Source organism: Myotis yumanensis, unplaced genomic scaffold, assembly GCF_028538775.1.
Source record: "Myotis yumanensis isolate MYYU_CA2020_CCGP unplaced genomic scaffold, mMyoYum1.0.hap1 SCAF_1, whole genome shotgun sequence".
Taxonomy (NCBI): domain Eukaryota; kingdom Metazoa; phylum Chordata; class Mammalia; order Chiroptera; family Vespertilionidae; genus Myotis; species Myotis yumanensis.
Window position 1 is genome coordinate 239,926,668 of NW_027223752.1, and position 22,428 is coordinate 239,949,095.

The 22,428-nt window shown below is 49.2% G+C and overlaps 1 protein-coding gene across 1 annotated transcript; it reads left to right on the forward strand.

Annotated features, from left to right (window-relative positions):
• Positions 1-970: 970 nt before the first annotated feature.
• On the forward strand, positions 971-21,299 carry LOC139007789 (transmembrane emp24 domain-containing protein 11). The gene is made up of 5 exons (XM_070411389.1): positions 971-1,112; positions 13,272-13,372; positions 19,071-19,196; positions 19,906-20,052; positions 21,134-21,299. The coding sequence occupies exons 1-5, from the start codon at positions 989-991 to the stop codon at positions 21,281-21,283; spliced, it is 648 nt and encodes a 215-aa protein (XP_070267490.1). The 5' UTR covers positions 971-988; the 3' UTR covers positions 21,284-21,299.
• Positions 21,300-22,428: the final 1,129 nt, after the last annotated feature.

Below are 22,428 nucleotides of genomic sequence, written 5' to 3' on the forward strand. Positions count from 1 at the left end.
ACTTTTTGTGGGTCCATAACAGCGGTTCTCAACCTGTGGGTCGCGACCCCTTTGGGGGTCGCCTAAGACCATCGGAAAACACATACATAATTACATATTGTTTTCGTGATTAATCACTATGCTTTAATTATGTTCAATTTGTAACAATGAAAATACACCCTGCATATCAGATATTTACATGACGGTTCATAACAGTAGCAACATTACAGTGACGAAGTAGCAACGAAAATAATTTTATGGTTGGGGGTCACCACAGCATGAGGAACTGTATTAAAGGGTCGCGGCATTAGGAAGGTTGAGAACCACTGGTCTATAAGTATGCAAGGATAAGAATTTTTAAAAAAATTTAAATTAAATTAAAAGAAAAAAAAGAAATAAAAAAAGTAAAGCTCAAGACAGACACTGGCTGCCAGAACTGAAGGGACCTATAATGGCTCGCACTGGGAGACTTGGACACTTTCTTCCAAATAAGGAAACAGACTCAAGGAGTCGCATTCAGGGCGAGCCCTCCAAGTCCAGCACGTCCCACCTCAGCAGCCGGCTGTTCCTCCGGCCACACTTCCACCCGTCCCCCTCCTCTAGATGCCCTCCACCCAGGACAGGCTTCACTTCCTGCTCCCCACTTCCTGCCAAGCAGTGGCGACCACCAGGAAATGGCCATGTGGGCTTGGTCCCCGGGCATCTGCTGGGCGTGGCACTTTGGTTCCCCAGGCCCGCATGGTCCTTCATCCCATTAGAACTCTTTGAAACCCATAAAACAACAGATCAGAAGGCACTCTGATGTCATCAGCTTGGACAGGCCCCAGGGGACAGGTGTCTTGTTCCCTGGGACTTGCTGCAGTCACCTGCCCAAGGGCAGCCACCACATGTCACTTCTCACAAAAATCAATTTACAAACTTGTGGGATGGAATGCAAACACTCCCTCAGCAGCATCCCTTGCGATCGATTTCAAAGCAAGTGCTACCGGGAGTGGCTACAGCAACCGAAATGCGAGTGCTAGCGTTTCTTTTGAGTTCCTGTTTTTCACTTTCAACTGCTTTTTATTTCCACGCCGGGGAGCGAGAGGAGAAGTGCATCATAGAAGACATTCCCAGTGACACGCTGATCACAGGTAGGTGGGTGAGCTCTGCACACTGAACTCGGGAGGGACGCCATGCTGTGGTCGCACGCCAGCCCTGAGGTATACTTTGTGGGCAGTGAGTGTCACGCTGTGCATTTTCTCTTGAGACAGTTTACCAAGTCATGCAAAACCAACATGAAATAGTTTGAGAGCAACTTGCATAATTGGTAAACAGGAAGCCCAGAGGCAACACCACAGAATGCAAGCTGGATTTGTTTCTCTGGTCGTCATGTTCCCTTCAGGAAAAGATTCTGATGCTCTCAGTTCTGCTAAGTACGGCTGAATTCTCCAAAGACATGTGAGGGCTCTAGACGGGTCCAGTAACACAGACAAAACAGCAGATGCTAACACGTCCTCTGAATGTCCATGTCTCACAGGATGGGGAGGTGAGGGGCCTGACGCTGCTGCCTGAGCCCGCTGCCCACGAAACCTGCCTCCATCTCGGGGACGTCTGCTCGCTCCCACTCCCCACCCAGTACGCCCTGCTGGCCTGCTGAGAGGGAAGCACGTGCAGGGTCTCAAGGCTGCACAGAAAACCCAGTATGTCCAGCATTCAACATCAAATGCCCTGACTTTCATGCAAACAAAGAAAGAAAGGAGCAGGTTCGAATCCGGCTGCTCCCTGTCGGTGCTGGTCGTGCACGCGCATGTGCAGCTCACTCCAAGTGCATGGTGTCAGATTCTCCTGCTTTCTTGGCCTCCACATTGGAGAGTTCTATCGCAAAGACCAATATCCATCCTGCAAAAAGCCCAACCACACCCCATGCTAGGGGCAGAGGAAGAGACTGCGGTGTGGCCGGGACGGACTTTGGGGATGAGTCAACTGCAAAGCAGACACAGAGAAGCCCTGGTGTCAGAGCCTCACGGCGGTCCTGGCACGGTGGACACAGGCTGTGTTTGGCACTGCGGAGTGTGACAGACCGCCAGGTGCAGGTCCCAGCTCTGCTGCCCAATAACTGTGTGCCCTGGGGCAAGCGATTTAACCTCTCTGCTTCATGTGTGAACGGCATAAAATAATAGTGACAACCATTTATTTTGGTTGTGATGATGCCTGAATTAGTATCTGTAAAGCTCGTAGGACTCAACCACACACTTCCCTGACCCCAACTCTTTCACCGCAGGGATGCTCAGTGGTAGGTGATCGTTTTCCCAGGAACCTGTGAGCCTTTCCGCCTGCATTTGAAGGGTTGGCGGGGCAGTAAGAGAAACAGGAGTAGCCTGCCTCCCCCTGCGCCTGCTGCCTTGAGGCCCACAAGCTGGATGGACTTGGCCCAGGGCACTCTCGCTGGCAGTGAGCCCGAGCATCACCTGACCCACTAGGCAGCGGTTCTCAACCTTCCTAATGCCGCGACCCTTTAATACAGTTCCTCATGTTGTGGTGACCGCCAATTTCATTGTTACAAATTGAACATAATTAAAGCATAGTGATTAATCACAAAACAATATGTAATTATATATGTGTTTTCTGATAGTCTTAGGCGATCCCTGTGAAAGGGTCGTTCGACCCCCAAAGGGGTCGCGACCCACAGGTTGAGAACCACTGGACTAGAGCGTATGAGGCAAGAGGTCAAGGAGGCCAGCGGTGTTCTGTAGCTGCCAGGAGCACAGACCTCAGTCTGGCCAGCCCCTCCTCCCAAATCAGGGGCCTCTTTTAGTCCTGGTCCCCCAGGGACTTTGGGTCTACCCCCTTCCTGGTCCTCCCTACCTCCAACTGCCCCTGCTCCCTGCCTGCCCAAGCCTCTGGCTCTGCTCTCCCCTCTGTCCTCTCTGGAGCCATCACCCGGAGCAATTATTTAGTCAGCGTCCAAAGTCTACTGGAGCTACAGGGGCAACTTGGACACGTGTCAGGTCACATGCTTAGATTGTTCTTTAACAGAGAATGTGGTCCTAAAGCCCAGAATGTATCATGTGCTAATAGAGAACAATGGGAAAAGGCAGGAAAGAAGGGGTAAACAGGACAAACAAAAAACAAACAGCAAGAAAGTAGGCTGAAGCCCAATCCATCTTATATTGCACTTGGTGACAATGGACAAAGCTCCAAGGAAAAGACACAAATCCACTGGGTTTAAAAACAAAACAAGGATACATTGCTTCCAAATGAAACACTTTTAACATAAGGAAGAATGAAAGGAAAAGAATGGAAAGACACGCACATGTGAACGGAAGTTCAGAAAACCAGTCTCCCGAGAGTTAAGGGACGGTGGGTCAAGTGCTAGAAAGATGCCTGGACGCGCTTCCTGCTTGACTCTTCGGCACCTCGTGGGAAGGAATCTGAGCACACACTCAGATGATGTTCCTTTCGCTACAGCCATGCCTCTAATCAGCAGCCAAGTAACTACACAGCATACCTCAAGATACAATTCTTAGACATTGCTTTAAAACCCGTTATGAAAAAGTTGTGTTTCCTGTTTACTGTCTGCTGTGTTCACTGTGTGTTGCAAACCCGTGTTTGAAGCGAGGACCTGCCGACTTCACCTGCTTGCAGCGTGGACACGCTCCCGACTGCTGTGGGCCAGAGCTCGGCCGCCTGTGCTGCCAGCGTCAGGAAGTGGCTCCACATTCCCCCCACAGCTCACTGAACCATCACAAAACCTTCGCCACCTGTGAAGTCCCCAATTTCTGTTGGTGCACACTTGATCATGAGCACACTTGGTTAAGAAAAGCTGATCCAGAGGACACTTACATTTAATTTTTAGGTCACCCTAAAGGGAGAAACAGACTCGACGTATTCCTGGCTGCCTGTAGGGCCCTGAGACCAGGAAGAGCACAGCCAGCACTCGCTTCTCTTCACAGCTCTGAGGGCCAATGGTGTCCATTGAAACACACCCGCCGAGAGTGCCAGAGAGAGACCTCGGAGCCAGGCATCAAAACCCACCTGGGAGTGTGGTTTGCTCACTGGGACTAAACACAGACTGCGGGGAATGTGAGAGCTTGGCCGCCGCCCCCACAGGGAACAGAGACTGGATCTGGGCGTCAGCGAGGCGTGCTCTGCAGCTGCCTTTGTTGCCCAGTAGCTGGTGACTCTGAGCTGTTTCCTTATCTGTACGTTGGAGGGACACCTGCCCTGGAGGACACCTGGCAGGAGGTGAGCAGCCGCAGGTGTTTGTCAGTGTCGGTTCCCACCCTCTCGGACTCTGTCTCTGACCTTGTCACCTGGCCTCCCAGTGTCGGCCCTAAGCTACTAGAGAAGCAGGTGTGGCTGCAACTCTGGCTCATGTTCCTCCCAAAGGAAGAAAATTTCCTGAGAAGCAGAGAAGAGGTGGGCAGTCCCCTCCTGGGAGCTGAGAGGGTGACAACAGAAGCTGAGCACCGCGCAGTCCAGGGCGCCGGGGTCAAACGCAGTTGCTCTGAATTTGCTTAGCAGCTTCAGGGTCAAAAGTACTCTGCATTTTTATAGAGCTTCTCTTAGCTCTCTTAGTAATGCTCTCTGCTAATACATTCCCGACTGTCTTGAATGAAGAAAGGGAGAGAGGTCTCTCAGGGAGAGAGGAGGAGCTGGGAGGGAACTCTGGAGGGGCCTCGGTGTAGGTTCCGGCTGCCAGCTGGATGAGTTTTAAAACCACTTGCTGGTCCTTGCACACACTTTTTTCTTTTTAAAACAAGGCTGTTAGTCCCTTATAAAAGGCAGGCACTGAGAGCAATGGAAAGGTGCCACGGAGCACAGTGATCATGAAAAATAAAATAATTAGCTTGGCTGGTGTGGCGCAGTGGTTGAGCATTGATCTACGAATCAGGAGGTCACAGATCGATTCCCAGTTGGGGAACATGTCTGGGTTTCAGGCTCGGTCCCCAGTGTGGGGCATGCAGGAGGCAGGCAATCAATGATTCTCTCTCATCATTAATGTTTCTCTCTCTCCCTCCCTCTTCCTTCCTCTCTGAAATAAACAAAAGTATATTTTTCAAAAGATAATTAGAATTCTGGACCAATGCGTTTGCTCCTGGTTGCTCCCTTTCAAAGGTCCCAGGTAGGACTTGCACTCAGCCATATACCAGGGTTGCTGTGTGTTTTTTCTGTAGAGCAAAACTTATTAGGCAGTAGGAAAAAGTAAAGGATTGTTATCGATCATCACTCCCATTCGTGTCTTCGCAGAAGACCACACCACACCTCGGGGTGTCTGAGGTTGGGTGCTCTCTGGAGCGACCCTGAGACAAGGACTCAAGTACAAGTGATAGATAAGGAGGAGCTCTCCCAGGAACCAGAGAAAGAAGCCAGGAGAGGTGAGATTTCAAGTGAAGCCCAGACTCAGACTGAGCTGGGGCCTCAGGAACATAAGATGATAATGCGCACATGACCCATCACTTTGCTCGGAAAGCAGGGACTCGGGGATCTGCACGCCCAAGTTCACAGCAGCAGCACTCGCAGCAGCCAAGAGCTGGAAGCCACCCAGTGTCCACCGACAGGCGACAGGTGACTGGATAAACAAAACGCGACGCAGTATTACTCAGCCATAAAAGGAAGGGATTCGGACACCTGCTACAACACGATGAACCTTGAGGACATCACGCTCCGTACAGTCAGCCAGTCACAAAGACAAATGCTGTCTGGTCTCACTTCCGTGAGGTCCCTGCAGAGGCAAATTCAAAAGCGAAAAGCACAAGAGAGCTCGCCAGGAGCTGGGGGAGGGGATGGGAGGCGTGCCTCCAATGAGGACAGTTTCTGTTGAGGGTAATGGAAAAGTTCTGGAAATGATGGTGGTGGCTGCACCATAATGTGAGTGCACTTAATGCACCTGAACGGCACACTTAAAATGGTTAGAATGTTCGGCTTTGTTATATGTATTGCCATGATTTTTTTAAAAACATTAAAACATAGTCAGAAAAAAGAAAAGAAAGAAAAAAAAACCGTTGGAAGAGATACCCACAGAGTTTGGGCCACCTCCAGCCAAAGGAGCTGGGCGTTGTCCCCTCACCATTCACTCCCGGCTGGGGCAGGTCCCAGGTCCCTGCGAAGCGTGTGGTGTGGGGCACGCAGTGTCCACCAGGGCCGGGCCAGCTCCTCCTGGCTGGAAGTGCTTCTGCGCCCGGGAGCTTGCTCCGTCTGCTGACACCTCGCCCTCCAATGCCCACAGTTTCTGAGGACACTGGCACTTCCAATCACAGTCCTCAGTGAAACCGTGACAAGTACCTGAGAATGAGTGTGAAGAGACTCCCCAGCACGGAGGACTGTCCCGTGCGGCTGGGACAGAAATCAGGCAGAGACAGACAGATGCCCACTAGAGAGGAGACCCGAGGACGGAAGGGGCTCAGCTCCCTGCGTCTTCAGGGAACACAGAGCAGAGCCTGTGAGAGGCGCACTCCAGGGATGCAAACGGGAAAGAGAACAGCACGCGGTGGGCAGCCTCGCAGGCTCCGGCCTGGACTTCCACTGCACGGCCCCCACGGGAGCTCAACACCGGCACACCCGTGACCCAGGCCAACAGCAAGTTCCCCACGGAAACGCACGCATGTGCTCACATGCACAAGACGCTTCATGGCGGCACTACCTGTAACGCTGGAAAACAGCAGCCCCCTATGCAGAGCGAAGCACTGGGCAGCAGACGGGCCTCACAAACACAGGCTGATTAGGTGCCGACACGCATGCACATACTTACAGGGGGTCAGTCGGACAGGAGTAACCTGTCTTCAGAAGTCGGGTGGCGGTTGCATTCTGGGAGGGGTGAGTGGCAGGGCGTCTGTGATGCTGACCATGTTTTGACCAGGTGAACTGGCGAGCAATACACTGATGGCGCGTGTGAGGTGTGGTGTGCGTATGCACTGCCTCTCAGCCACACCGCACCTGCCTGCCCTCCCCCCTACATGCCATCTCAGAAAGGGTCACAGGTGACAGGAAAGCCAAGGCTCCCTGGGGAACCTGGAGCATTCTAGAAGGGACCACTCTGTGTTCATAGCGACTCAAGAGCAACTGCTTTCCATGCCCAGGTCTTACCAGGGGTCAACCAGACGACGGGGCCTTTGACCCCACCCCTTCACGCTTTTACTCATGCGTCCAACACCACCAGACGCCCAATTCCTGTCTGCAGAACTCTGCACTCAGCTCTCGATCTTCCTTCCGCTCTTAGCAGATCTCAACTTAGGTGATAGAAGAGCGTTTAAGGATCTAGAAAGATGGCCACAAAATAGGGTGGAAAAATCAAGTGACAGATAGTAGGTGCAGTATCATCTCATCTTTTTAAAATATATTTTTTATTGACTTCAGAGAGGAAGGAAAAGGACAGATAGAAACATCAATGATGAGAGAGAATCATCAATCAGCTGCCTCCCGCACACCCCCTATTGGGGCCTGAACCAGCAACCCAGGCAGGTGCCCTGACCGGGAATCCAACCATGACCTCCTGGTTCATAGGGGACGCTCAACCACTGAGCCACACTGGCTGGGCAGTATCATCTTGTTTTTTTATAAAATATATAATTTGTACTTATAGGAAAAGGGTCTGGAAGGATCACATTGAGCACAGAAAACTCATAGCGGGGATTTTTACTTCCTAAAATCCCTACAATGGATGCATTTTATTTTCTAATACTGAGTCAAGTGCCCAGGGCCCCAGCCTCAAGGACAGGTCAGGAGGGGAGGGACAAGCACATCAGGTCACAGGAAGGGACGAGAGCCTGAACAAGGCCTGCACTGCACTCGGGAGACCAGAGAGGCATCTGTGTGCTTGGGGTCACTGGCCTGCACGAGCCCAGCTCTCAGCCAGTGTCCACTGAATGGACACCCAGAGGAAGGGTGCCTGGGCAGTCAGGCTGGCCCGCCTGCTGTGTACAGAGTCCCGGCTGTGGGGTTAACGTACTTTGTGGTGAGGGCGCAAGGCCCTCGATTCCGGGACCGCGCTGTTTGCGTTTGCTCAGCCTTTCGCTGTCGGGGTGGTTCCAGAGGAGTCGCTTGGGCCCTGGGGCCTCAGCCTCCTGCCTGTGGCAGTGGGGACTGTTGTACCAGCTTACAGGGAGCTCACAAAAACACTGCACACTGGAAGCCCACGATACAGTCCGGAATCATGTATCAAGACGTGCATAGAGCCTACAATGTGTCAAGTTCTGTGTTAAGCAGTTTACAAATATTAAATCACTCTTTAAAAGTTGTTATTTATTGATGTTTGAGAGAGAGGAAGAGAGGGGGAGTGAGGGAGAGGAACATCAATTTGTTGTTCCACTTATCTATGCATTCATTGGTTGACTCTTGTACATGCCCTGACCCGGTATCAAAGCCACAACCTTGGCATCCTGGGACGACACTCTTACCAACTCAGCTACCGGCCAGGGCTTAATCACTCTTCATACCCTAAGATATTTGCCTTTATTATCTTGGTTTTACAAGATGGGGAAACTGAGGCATGCAGTTCATTGTCTTGCCCACGTGTTCATTTCTAGCCAGAAGCCCCTGCCCCTGTCTCGCCAAGCAGTGAGAAGCATGAGGAGGCAGCCTGTCCCTGCCCTGTACATGAGCTCTGTCCCTGGGCAGCTCCATCCACACTGAGGCTGGCTCTCCCAGGCTGTGCCCAGCATGCTTCTCTTCTGCCATCTGGTGGTAACTAAGGAACATGACATCTCCCTCCAGGCTCCCCTCTCACCCAGGGGGGCTGTGGGGCTGGGGGGTTATGGTGAAAGCAAACAGAAACCACCTCACTTGTTCTGATTACTCAGGCAGTGTGCCAAGTACACTGGCATTTTAACAATGGGCCACTGACAGTCATTCAAAACCCTTCATTGAACATGTACTGGGGGGCATTTCCCCCCGCCCCAAAGCCTTACCCAGCTTCCACCCTGGAGCCAGACGCTGCCCTGGGCTGACTGCCAGGCCCCAAGCCCACGGAAGAGGACACAGCATGTGCCTGTGCTCCAGAACCTCAGAGTGCAGACACGGATGGCCACAGAGCAGCCGGCACAATGACAAGACCCGGAGTGGGCAAGTGTGGGAGAGTGACAAGAGCCAAGTCCCAGGGGAGGGTAAGGGAGGGGGGGGCAACCACTGGCAGAGCAGGGGCACCCCGTCCAGAGGCAGGCAGAAAGGGAGTTGCACGGGTGAGCACCTTGGTGGTGGAAAGATGCTGTCTCCGCTGAGGCCAGGTAACCATCTCAGGTGTGTGGGCTGTGGGAAGGGTACAGCGTGGACCAGGGGACACCTGGCAGAGGCTTCCAGGTGGCCACGTGGCTGTGTTCTTTTATTCAAGAAAGCCCTGCATTCACTCAGCCTCTTCAATCTGTGGGCTTTTTTCTTTCAACAGATGTGGGGTTTTCAGCCATCATTTCTTCCAATTTGCTTTACTGTGCTTTGCAGATGTTGCATTTTTTACAAACTGAAGGTAAGACTCTCCACCATCAAAAAGATTGTAACTCGCTGAAGGCTCAGATGATGCCAGCATGTTTAGCGCTGAAGTATTTTTAATTAAGGTATGCATGCTTTTTAGACATATGCTGTTACACACTGGGACTGCAGCACAGTGCACACATACTTCCCATGCACTAGGACACCAGGAAGGTCGCATGGCTCGCTGCATTGCCATGTGCACGTGACTGGGTGGTCTGGGCTGGTCCTGCAGCATCTCGGAGGCGTGGCTGTCCTTCTCTCCTCTGGGACCTTGTTCCACAGGTTCATGGGGCTCTTTTCCCCCATCTCTTTTCTTTTCATTGAATAGACTTGATTATTTCTATTGATCTAATTTCAAGATCACTGACTCTTTTTTCGGTTGTCTACAAGTGAGTCTATTCGGTAAGTTTTCAATGTCAAATATTGTATTTTTCCTATTCTGTGTCCACTTTTTCTTTTTATACCTTCTACTCTTTTGCTGAGAATTCCTGTTTTTCCATTATTTAAAGGGTGTTCAACTTCTAGTTGATGCATTTTTATGGCGGCTGTTTAGAATTCTTGTCAGATAATTCCAACATCTATGTCATTCTGATGTTGGTGTCTTTAACCATCTTTTCTCATTCGAGTTGAGATTTTCCTGGTTCTTGGTGTGGAGGGGAATTCTGTAATGTCATGTATCCTGGACAGCTGAGTATTATGTATGACTCTGAATTCCACTTAATTACTGTTTCAGTAGGCAGCCAACCCATTTAGATTCAGAGACTTTGCACTACTGTTGTGGTCTACCCTGCTGTGTGCTACACGCCGGCCAACCTAAATCCTGGGCAGCATTCCACACCACAGGTGGGTTCTCAGACTCTGGCCACGCTGATCCTGGTTGCTGCAGCACAGGCTGCTCAGGAGTGTGCACAGGACATCAGACTGGTCTTAAAGGTCCCTTTCTCCAGCTCCCTCCTCTGGGCAATCCTCCCTCAGCGCTCTGGGGTGGAAGTGGGATGCTGCCCCTTTACCGTCCTCTACTGCAGGGTGGGCATCTCCTACCTCAACATGGGAAGTGTCCAGGGGGAGGGAGCAATTTCTTCCCTCTGGAGCAGGGCAGGCAGACTTGGAGGGCTCCACCCTACGGGATCACCTGTCGCAGATCCTTCGGTTGGAGAGACGTGTTGTGAGTGGGTTTTCTCACTTCTTCCTCCCTCTCTCTCTCTCTCTCTCTCTCTCTCTCTGGTTTGGTCTGCAGCTGCTCTAGCTCCCAGGTAAGGACGCGTAGGTGTAGGGAAAACAAACTGCACTGCTGAGTCGTGCTGAGTCATGAGGTCCTTAGCCAGTGAGCTTGGTTTTCCACCTTCCGGAGTTTCCTGACAGCTGCCTGGTGCTCAGTTGTAATTAGCAGGAGGAAGAGGGTGGAATAGACTTGGCCCATCTTTTCCAGAATCATCTATGATACTTTTTAAAGACCTTAAGGTGGACCATTCTAGAAACGACAGAGTATACAGTCAGCAGACGTCCAAAGGGAAGAGGCAGGTCTATTCACAAGATGCTGAAGGTTAGTCACTCAGGGTGCAGGCTGCAGCCTTCGTCCCAGGAAATGCTCGCTCAACTGTCCCCCAGGGTGCCCCACTTTCCAAAGCTGCCCCCTACAGTTGCGTGAGGGTGGGGCTCTCACCTCGGGTCCCTCCCAGGAAGGCAGTGTGCACTGGAGACGTGCTGGGCTTTCGAAGCAGGTGGCTTTGGTGGTAATTCTGCCTCCGCAGCTTATTCCTGGGTGGCTCTGGGCTGTGCCTCTATCTCTGAGACTGAGTTCCCCTGAATAACAGGGACAGCAATACAGACTCCAGCGTTTTGTGCAGCCTCCACACTAGCACCTGGTCCACACCACCTGGATTCGACAGCCTCCCCGCTTCCACTCCTGATCCTCTTCATCCTTTTCTCCACGCAATGAAAATTTCAAAATGAAAACCACAGCATCTCACTCCTCCAACCAATTGCTTCCCCAAATCCTTACAACGGACCTGTAGGCCCTCCCTGGTCTGGCCCTGGCTATCCCGTCAACCTCATCTCCCGCTAACCTCACTCCAGCCACTCTGCTGTTCCTCACACAGCAGGCATGCTCCTGGCCCAGGACCTCTGCCGTGCTGCTGCACAGGAGGACCTTTCCGGGGGGGGGGGGGGGGGGGCGGGCCCTGCATCATGTGGTGCTGAGGAAAAGACACGCTGCCTGGGTCTGAGCCCCGAGTCTGCCACGTGTTAGGTACGTGACCTTTGGCAAATCGCTTTTTCTATGCTTTGGTTTCAACATGTATAAAATCATCGTAAGAATAGTATCTAGCAGCCCTGGCAGGGTAGCTCAGTTGGTTAGAGCAGTGGTCAGCAAACGGCAGCTGGAGAGCCACATGTGGCTCTCTGGCCCCTTGAGTGTGGCTTTTCCACAAAATACTGATTTCTGCGCATGGGCCACGAAGTTTCAATCGCACTGTACGTGCGCGCCCGCACGTGGTATTTTGTGGAAGAGCCACACTCAAGGGGCCAAAGAGCCGCATGTGGCTCGCAAGCCGCAGTTTGCCGACCACTGGGTTAGAGCATTGTCCTGATACACCAAGTTTTGAGTTCTATCCCGATCAGGGCACATACAAGAGTCAACCAATGAATGCATAAATACTAGTAAGTGGACAACAAATCGATGTTTCTTTCTCTCTCCCTTCTTCTTGCTCTCTAAAAATCAATAAAAAAATAGTATCTAACTACATAATGTTGTCATTAAAACTCAGATTATATGTGTGAATTCCTTAGAAAGGTGCTTGGCACATAATTAGCACTGAGTGTGACAGAAATATAATTTTCACATTACATTTCTAAGTATAAATATTATAAAATTGTGTATTTTACTCCCCTTTCCTTCCGGCTGTGCTCAATGTCAGCAAGCCCTCCCCTAGCTTGTCTACCTCCGCCTGCTTCTTTCGGCATCAGCACTCCCGACATTAGGCCCCTGCCTGCTCGCTGCCTGACTGCCTGCAGGAGAGCTCCTCGGGACAGAGCCATTGCCTGTTCCGCTCACTTCTGTCCTCAGCTCCTGGAACAGGCTCCCCGAGGAAGGTGCTGTTACGTATTGTCACACTGCTGGGGGAATGAATGAATACAAATACTTTCCTAAAAGCAGCTGTGAGAAGGCATGAGATAGTGAATGTTAAATGCTAACCCAGTACCTGGCACACATAAGGTACTGTTAGATCTTTTCCAACCAACATTAGCTAGTTCTTCCTTCATATCGTACTTCTGAAGGCTACGAGGAGAAAGCTGAGCCGTATGATGCTGATCGGGCCCTAAAGGGAGAAGGTGGGGGGCCCTTCAGCAACCCACATTGTAGTAGGAGCCTTTGGAGGCAAAAGGATCTGGCATGAACACACCTAAGCTTGAAGAAGGAATTATGCCGGGAGTATTCAGGGTACGTTGGGGGTAGGGGGACACTGAGGCAGAACCACTGAGAAGGTGCTGGAGGGGGGCCTGCATGACCCAGGCCAAGTTATGCTCTGATGGAAAGCTTCATAGGCTACCTTCCCCCACAGCCCCATGGCTGCGACCTCAGAGGACTAGGAACTGTCCCCTCCTCACTTCACTGCACAGAAATGCAGGCTCAGAGCGGCGAAACCACTGCAGACAAGAGAGACGGGACCCAGCGCTCAAACCTTCCTACATATTCCAGTTTTCCGCCTCTGCCACGTGACCTACTCAGGGTGTAAACTGCTCAGAAACAACATACTGTCACGCTCAAACACAAGCGCGTGTGTCGGCAATCATGTGTAACCGCACCTCCCATTTACTCTGTCACCTGTCTTGTCTCACACTTCAAACAGGCACTTTCAAGATACAGCAATGGGACATGGGCAGACAGGACTTCCTGGAATCTGCTCCTGGTCTGGGGCTCTTTGTGACGGTTACAACTTACAACGAGGAGGTAAAACATTCTTTACATTTTGTTACTAAAATGTTTCCGTCGCTAAAGTTCACAAGGCACGTATCCCCACAAACGTTTGCAATCTCTGGGTGAGCACTCACTAAGCAGCACTTACACTTCTCACGCTCCGTCAGGCACTGCAGACAGAGAAGGTGCCTGCTCTCGTGAGCCTCGTCTAGGCGACGCCCGGACAGAGAGCATTTAGAAACAACGCAAACTGAGTTTGGCTGGGCTTGCTGGGCAGAGGGCACCCACAGGGTCAAGGCGTCCCAATGCTTCTGCAGGGGCCAGGCTTCGTCTGCTCTGCGTGGCCACATACCACACCCTCCCCCGTGTTGGCCAGACAGGACACTTCCCCCTCGAGTGCTGGCAGGGCTCTCTGGGTCTGCCTGGTCTCCCTGGGAGTTAGCGAAGGAGCGAGACAGGCATCTCGATCAAGGGGACAGAACATGGGTTTTGGAATCAGAGCCAAGTTACAGTGTAGACTGCCTCTAAGCTGAATCCTGAGCAGGATACTTGCCTGCTTTGATCCTCCACTTTCCCGTCTGCACAATGGATATAACGGGTGTCCACTACTGACCATGCAGCTCAAGGTGCGCTGACCTGCTCAGCCAGTAACTCAAACACAGCTGCGGGCATTACTTCCATCTGGACTGGAGTGGTCCTGCGCGGTGCTCATGGGTGCAGGCTGGCGGTGCAGCACTGCCTTGTAGAACAGGCACCTCCTCTCTGCGGAGGTACTTGGTGAAGGCAGGACAATGTTCCTATTCTCCTGAAAACTAGGGAACACCTGGGCCTGAGCTGAGGGCAGACATAGGACACCCCTCTCATGGGGAGGCTGGAGCTGGGTCACTGGAGACTCCATTCCAACTGGATACTGGACACTTGGTACTTGCCTGTGGTAGCGTTCTTCTCTTGGCGCACTTGGCACCTCCCTCATAACAGTTTCACTGGGACCCTTCCCACCTCCAGTCACCTGTCCTCCCTGCACCCCACCCCCCGTGTCCCTTGTCCCGGGATACCAGCGTCCAGGTCTCTTGCTCTTTCCCAGTAGTCCTTCAGGAGCAATCTGGAACTGTCTCCAAGGTTTATTAAAACCAGAACCCAAACCCTAGTTGGGCTAAAAACTGTCACAGAAAAATCTGTTTACTGTTATTAAGACAGAGAAGGTCTGTTCTTCAAAAGCACAATTTCCTAAGAGAGGAGATATGTTTCTGTTCATTCTGCAAACATCCAACAAATTTTATCACGGGCTAATATATGCTCAGCCCTCTTCTTGGCCTAGGAGAGACAAAACTCTCACCTTCAGGCCTTATTTTCAGGATAGCCCTTCCGTTTGGAATATGATAAGAAATGGCATGCCCTACCAGTTTGGCTCAGTAGATAGAACATCGCCGGCCTACAGACTGAAAGGTCCCAGGTTCGATTCCGATCAAGGGCACATGCCCGGGTTGTGGGCTTGATCCCCAGTGTGGGGCGTGCAGGAGGCAGCCAATCAATGATTCTCTTCATTGATGTTTCTATCTCTCTTTCCCTCTCCCTTCCTCTCTGAAATCAATAAAAATATATTTCGTACAAGATCAGATCCCCATTTACTAGTAAGATACCTGTCAGCACCCCCACAAAGACACTGAGGGCTTGGGGTCCTCTTAAGTTGGCCCCAATCACGCGTCCATTCCTATGCATGTGACTGATAGCCCAACAGAACAGCATGCGCACGCAGGGCAGACCACATCAACAATGCACATGTACCACACAAACATGTCTTCTGTGCTCCATTTCCCACTACTCCATGTCCAATATTCCTATTCCATTTTGTAGAAGAAAACCTGTTGTTCTGAGAGGCTACATGACAGACAAGAGCTCACCATCAGCAAGTGGCAACAATGATATTTAAACTCATATGTGTGTTTTTTCCAATACACCAATCAGCAGGCATTCGGAGGGTGTGCTGACTTGACTATCCACTGGGAGTAGACGATACAGAGCCTGGACATGAAACTAAAGCTCAGACACTGACTGTGATAACCAGCAGTCACAATGCTTTTTCAGAGCAGAGTTCTCTGTTATTCACTTAAAATCAGAAATCAATTGTAAAATCAGACCTTTGAATGCAGTCTTATTTAATAAAATTTCCCAATCAAGCCTGGCTGGTGTGGCGTAATGGACTGAGCGTTGTCCCATGCAAAGGTCACCAGTTTGATTCCCAGTCAGGGCACACTCTAGGATTGGGGGCTTGATCCCCAGTCGGGGTGTGCAGGAGGCAGCTGTTCTCATTGATGTTTTTTTAAAAAAATATTTTAAAAATATTTTTTATTGCCCTAACTGGTTTGGCTCAGTGGATAGAGCGTTGGCCTGTGGACTGAAAGGTCCCAGGTTCGATTCCGGTCAAGGGCATGTACCTTGGTTGTGAGCACATCCCCAGTAGGAGATGTGCAGGAGGCAGCTGATCGATGTTTCTCTCTTATCGATGTTTCTAACTCTCTATGCCTCTCTCTTCCTCTCTGTAAAATATCAATAAAATATTTTTTTTATATTTTTTATTTATTTCAGAGAGGGAGGAAGAGGGAGAAAGAGACAGAAACATCAATGATGAGAGAGAATCATTGATCGGCTGCCTCTTGCATGCCCCACACTGGGGATTGAGCCCACAACCCATGCATGTGCCCTGACTGGGAATCGAACCCTGACCTCCTGGTTCATATGTCAATGTTCAACCGCTGAGCCACACCAGCCAGGCTTCATATATTTTTATCAATTTCAGAAAGGGAGATGGAGAGACAGAAACATCAATGATGAGAGAGAATCATCAGTTACACTTTTTTATAAACATTTTTTTAGTGGTTGCCCTAGTGTTTGCAATATATATATGCAACTAGTCTAAGTCCGCTTTCTTTTCTTTTTTTAAAATATATTTTATTGATTTTTTTTACAGAGAAGGGAGAGGGATAGAGAGTTAGAAACATCGATGAGAGAGATCGATCAGCTGCCTCCTGCACATCCCTCAGTGGGGATGTGCCCGCAACCAAGGTACATGCCCTTGACTGGAATCGAACCTGGGACCCTTCAGTCCACAGGCTGACGCTCTATCCACCGAGCCAAACCGGTTCGGCCCAAGTCCACTTTCAAACAACGTCCTACCACTTCACAAGTACAGCACGTGCCTTATAATCACTAGGTATCCCTAAGTCTTCCTTCCCTTGCGTCACTGATACATAAACTATAATCATTACTGCTGTTATGTGTTCGGTCAGTAAGGAAAAATTAAATTTTAAAGTTTGCTTTCACTTATTCCTCCTCTAATGCTCTTCTGTTCTTTATGTAGATCCAAGTTTCTGACCTATATTGTTTTCTTTTTCTCCAAAGAACTTAACATCTCTTGCCTGGCAAGTCTATCAGTGACAATTCCCCTCAATTTTTGTTTGTCCGAGGAAATCTTTTTGAAGGAGAATTTTGCAGGATACAGAATTCCATGTTGGCACGATTTTTTCTCTCTCTCTCAACACTGTTCCACTCCCCTCTCTACTTACTTGATGGTTCCTGAGGGTTTTCCCCTCTGGTTTCTTTCATGATTGTATCTTTAATATCTGCAGTTTCGACATAATATGCTTGGGCATTTATCCTGCTTGGTGTTCTCTGAGCTTCCTGGCTCTGTGGCTTGGCATATGACATGAATTTGGAGGAAGTTCTCAGTCATTGATGCTTTAAATATTTCTTCTGTTCCTCTCTTTCTTCTCCCTCAGGTGTTCCCATTATGCGTTTGTTACACCTTCTGCAGTTGTCCCATGGTTCTTGGATATTCTGTCCCTCTTTTTTCTCTTTGCTTTTCAGTTTTGGAAGTTCCTGTTGACCTACCCTCAAGCTCAGAGACTCTTTCCTCAGCTGTGTCCAGCCTACTAAGGAGCCCATCAGAGGCATTCTTCACTTCTGCTGCAGCATTTTTAACTCCAGAGTTTCTTTCTGATTCCTTCTTCAGATTTCCACCTCTCTGCTTGCATTGCCATCTGTTCTAGCATAGTGTCTACTTGTTTCATTAGAGCCCTTAGCATATTAGTCATAGTTTTTCTGAATTCCTGTTCTGATAATTCCAATATCCCAGCATGTCTGAATCTGATTCTGATGCTGGCTCTGTCTCTTCAAACTGTGTCTTCTTGCCTTTTAATGTGCCTTGTAATTGTTGTAAGCTGCACATGATGTAATGGGTGAAGGGAACCCAGTACTGGTTCCCACAGAGGTTCTTCTCTGGTAAATTGTATCTTTGTATTTGCTTGTTCTTCTCTCCAATTTTGGAGGCAGCAGTTTGCCCTGTGACCTCAATTCTCTGGCAGATCTAAGAAGTGATTTCTTTTTGTTCACATTTTTACTTGTTGTTAGGACAAAATGACAATTTCTAAGCTCCTTATATGCCAGACTAGAAGTCCTATACCTGTTTTAAAATCCCAAACAATATATAAATAAACAGAAAAATCAAAGTTCCCCAACAAATATAACCACCTAACAATCTGGTGTGTGTTCTTTACAATTCTCTTATAAGCACACAGAAACATATATGTGTATGTGTTCTTTTACAAATGATGCTTCTTTTACAAAAAGAGGATCTTACACAGGCTGCTCTGCCAGAGGATATGATGGACACCTTCTATACAGATATGAATATCCTATATAATAAAGGCTAATATGCAAATTGTCCCCTCGGGAGTTCTACTGACCGGGAGTTCAACCACTTGCTATGACGTGTGCTGACCACCAGGGGGCAGTGCAGAACGAAGGAAGGCCCCAATCGGCCCTGATTGCTGGCCAGGCCTAGGGACCCTACCCGTGCACAAATTTCATGCGCTGGGCCTCTAGTAATATATAATATTCTCTTTTAATACTACATGTTTCTTTATTTGGCTTTGCCTGAATTTAATCAACCCCCTGCACTGAAAGGTGTTAAAATTATTTCAAAATTGCAATTTTGGCCTGGCCAGATGGCTCAGTTGGTTGAGCAGCAGCAGCAGCAGCAGCAGCATCATCATCACACACACACACACATCATCATCACACACACACACACACACACACACACACACACACGGTGGCAGATCTGATTCCCAGTCAGGGCACATACATGGGTTATAGGTTCGATTCCCACTGGGGCACGTACAGAGGGCAACTGATCAATATTTCTCTCCCACATCAATGTTTCTCTCTCTCTCCCCTCCCTCTCTCTCTAAAACTAATGAATATATGCTCAGATGAAGATTTTTTTAAAATTTAATGTAATTTTGCTACTATGAATAACATCACACTGAATATCCTTTTACATATAACTTTATCTACATGTGCATTTCTATAGGGTAAATTTCCATAGGTAGAACTACTGGGTCATTGGTTACACCCATTTTAATAATCAATATATAGTGCCAAAGTGCTCTCCAGTATGGTTGTTCAATTCCCAAAACAGTGTTTGGAGATAGTATTTCTCAATATGCCCTTGAGCACTTTTAAATTGTTGCCAACCTGGTAACAAACAAGGATATCCTACTGTGGTTTGTATTTTTTTATTATTAGGAAGTCTGAATATTTTTCATGTTTGCTGGCCATTGGATTTCTTCTTTAGGAATTGCACACTTTTTACTAGATACAGAGGAGATTTATTTGTAAGAATGGCAACTAGAGAATAATAAGCTTACACTGTGGATATCCTCCATCCTAGGTACTATTGTCAAAGTTATATGGCCCACAAGGAACATTCTATTTCACTTCACATTCACCTGGCGAACACATCATTTGCTTAGAATCTAATTCCACACGGCTTGTGTCGTTTGGAGGGAGTAAGCTGGTAAGTACCCGCCCCCACGTCGCTGCTGATGAACACAGTGTCAGCACTATTCAGGCATGACATCAGTATGCAGAGCCATGACACCCGGGCCGGCTAGAGACTTATTAAAGTCCTGCACCCAGATCTCAGCGCTGCCACCACAGAGGGAGCTGGAAAGCTTGGAAGGGGTTCAAAGGAGCGCCACGAAGTTGATTAAAGGGCTTGAGTAAGAACTGTGAGGGGAGGTTAAAAGCACTGTGATTATTCAGGCTTGAAAACAAGTGAGGGCTGAGGGTGAATTAATAATGGAATTCCAATAAATAAAACTCTTCACGGTAGATGGTGATTGGCTATTTCCTAAATGTGCTGAGAACTAACGAGGAGAATGTGTACTTTAGCATCAGAAACTCAGTTGTGTGTAAAGAAACTTTGCTGGGAGTAATCACATTCTCAGCACCCAACACATTTGCCTGAGAGTAAATTTGAGGTCCAGGAGGGTGTAAGTCCCGCAGTCAGTAGATGAGCATTCTGTGCATTATTATTACAGAGGACTGCTGAGTAAAACGGGGGACAGAGTGGCAGTGAGGGGAAGGGGAGATGGAGAACGCGGGGCTGCCTGCTCTTAAAAGGGGGGAAAGGAAGGAGAGAGGAACTGAGGACACGCAGAGGGAGAGAAGGAGAAAGGGGAGCTCTTTTAAAATGCGCTTCTTCCTTCTCACTGTTGGCACAGCGGATCCACTTAGACATCCGCGTTGGAGAACATGACCTCGATGCTGCCATTGCTCAAGCCAAGGACAAAGTTAATGAAGTTAGCTTCAAGCTTGAACATCTAATTGAGCAAATTGAGCAAATAGTCAAAGAACAAAACTATCAAAGGGTCAGTTTGCCTGTTCAGCTCCTTTTATCTCTTCCTGCCAGGAACGTAATTCCACAGACGAAGTCCCTGAACCAAGGAAAGAATAAACTCTTGGTCTTTCTCCCTGAGCCACACGGTGTGGACACTCGGGGTGTGGGGGAAGGGCCATTCTGTCCCCTGGACAGCAGGTTCCTCTAGGACTGGAGGCTGCAGCCATTCACCTTAGGGGTATGAGTTTACAGAATGAATACGTAAATGAGTGCTTCCAAAGACAGCCCACGGGTCCGAAGAGGCTAAGTATGCCCACTTCCTCAGTCTCACTTGTGCTCCTGTGACAGCACGGGTTTTCTGGGTCACTGCGCTCATGGACCGTGGTCAGATGAGGGCTCACATATGCTCCACCAGTCACTACCCTGGTGTCATCTCTAGGCCTCAGTTTCCTCATCTGGAAAATAAGATGAGGGCAGGTGTGCTGACACAGAGTCCAGCTTAAAGTAAAGTAAGAATTCAAACCATGAAAATCCACAACTATTGGGTAATGTTCACTCTGCTTAACAGTGACAAATAAAGTAATAGATCAAATACCTAATATTTTACACGAAAATACAAAAATGTCTTACAAGGTTGATTCTTAATCCTTGTCTTTGCTAACACCACAGCTGGCTTAGAAAATCAGAGATGACACTTTGGTATAAGATACTAATTGAGAAACATCAAATACTTTGGTTTTTGTTTGTATTGTGTGTATGTGTTTTATTTTATATCAAATACTTTGAATGCAAACAGCACCTTCCCCTCAAACTCATGCAGTAAGTTCTTTAAGAAACTGCCCTGGTGTGCTAAGTGGTTAAAGCTTCAGCCCCCACACAAAAGGGTTGTGGGTTCAATTCCCAGTCAAGGGCATCTACCTGGGTTGCAGGTTCAATCCCCCACCCTCTCTCTCTCCACCCCTCCCTTCCTTCCACTCTCTCTAAAAAAAGATCAATGGAAATAATATCCTTGGGTGAGGATTAACAACAACAGCAAAAAAAAAAAAAAAAAAAAGAGAGAGAGAAAGAAAAAGAAACTAAAAACTAAACCTGCCTATTTTTCTTCTGTACAGGATCGTGAAGAAAATTTTCGAATGACCAGTGAAGACACAAATAGCAATGTTTTATGGTGGGCTTTTGCACAAACATTAATCTTTATCTCAGTTGGAATTTTCCAAATGAAGTACCTTAAAGACTTCTTTATAGCTAAGAAGCTTGTTTAAAATGCTAATAAACACAGATAACTACCTGCTGATTTGCGTAACATTTGAGTTAATAAATCAAAATACATTCATAAATGTGTATTACAAATAATATCATTTTGTTCAATGTCATCTATATATATAAAATCCTAAGGTGCAAATAGACCGAACGGCGGAACAACTGAACAACCGAACAAACAGTCGCTAGGACGTGCGCTGACCACCAGGGGGCACGTGTGGAACATGGTGGGCATCGGCTGCAGCAGGATAGTGGAGCAGGTGGACAGGGGTGCCAGACTAAAGCAGGGTGGGGTGCTGGTCGCTGTCATTGGGCAAGCCTCTGGGGGTTACTGAAAATTCTTTGCTCCTGTGCGCCGTGGTTCCGCCTGGCACTTGCACCTGCTGCCGGCACCAGCCCCACTCACACCCACTGCCGGCGCCCAGTGCTAGCCCCAATCGCTCAGCGCTGTTAGTCAGTATGAGCGGCGGCTGCTGGCCCCGATCGCCCCTGAGGGCTTCTCTACCTCCCCTTGCTCCTGAGGGGTGATCGGGGCAGCAGCCACCGCTCATACCTGCTGCTGGCGCCGGCCCCAATCAGTCCGTGCTGTCAGCGGGTGCGAGTAGGGCCGGTGCATGAGAGCAGCTGTGGCGGGAGGAGGGCTGCCAACAGACAGGAGACCGGGGGCCACAGCAGGAGGAGCCGGGCGGGGGCACGGAGGATGGGGGGAGACCCGCCCCTGTGCCCACCGCAGCCTCACAGCCCACAGTTCCTTTCAAGGTGCACGAATTATTGCACTGGGCCCCTAGTTTTGTTATAATGTTGATGAGAAGAAAAATGTTTCCCAGCTGGGCTCACTATCTGTGGAATTTACACGTTCTCCCCGTGTGTGGGGGGAGGGGAGATCCTTCCACATCCCAATGACGTGCACAGATGCACATGTGAGGTGAATGGTGCATCCACACTGTCCCAGTCAGAGTGAGGGTGGGCACGGGTGTGGGTGACCCTGCGATGGAAGGACATCCTGACTGGGTGGGGTCCCACCTTGCACCCTGAGCTGTCGGGTTGGACTGGCCACCAGTGATCCTAAACGGGAATAAGCAGTTGGAAATAATGATCTTACTTGTTTCCATTAATCTTTTTTTGTTTGTTTGTTTGTTTTGTCTTT

Bases quoted from the DNA above. Each gene is read 5' to 3' on its own strand.
- LOC139007789 (XM_070411389.1), top strand. From the start codon at position 989: ATGCGAGTGCTAGCGTTTCTTTTGAGTTCCTGTTTTTCACTTTCAACT. The intron at 19,197-19,905 runs GTAAGTACCCGC...CTGTTGGCACAG, and splicing joins CGTTTGGAGGGAGTAAGCTG to CGGATCCACTTAGACATCCG. The intron at 20,053-21,133 runs GTCAGTTTGCCT...TCTTCTGTACAG, and splicing joins AAGAACAAAACTATCAAAGG to GATCGTGAAGAAAATTTTCG.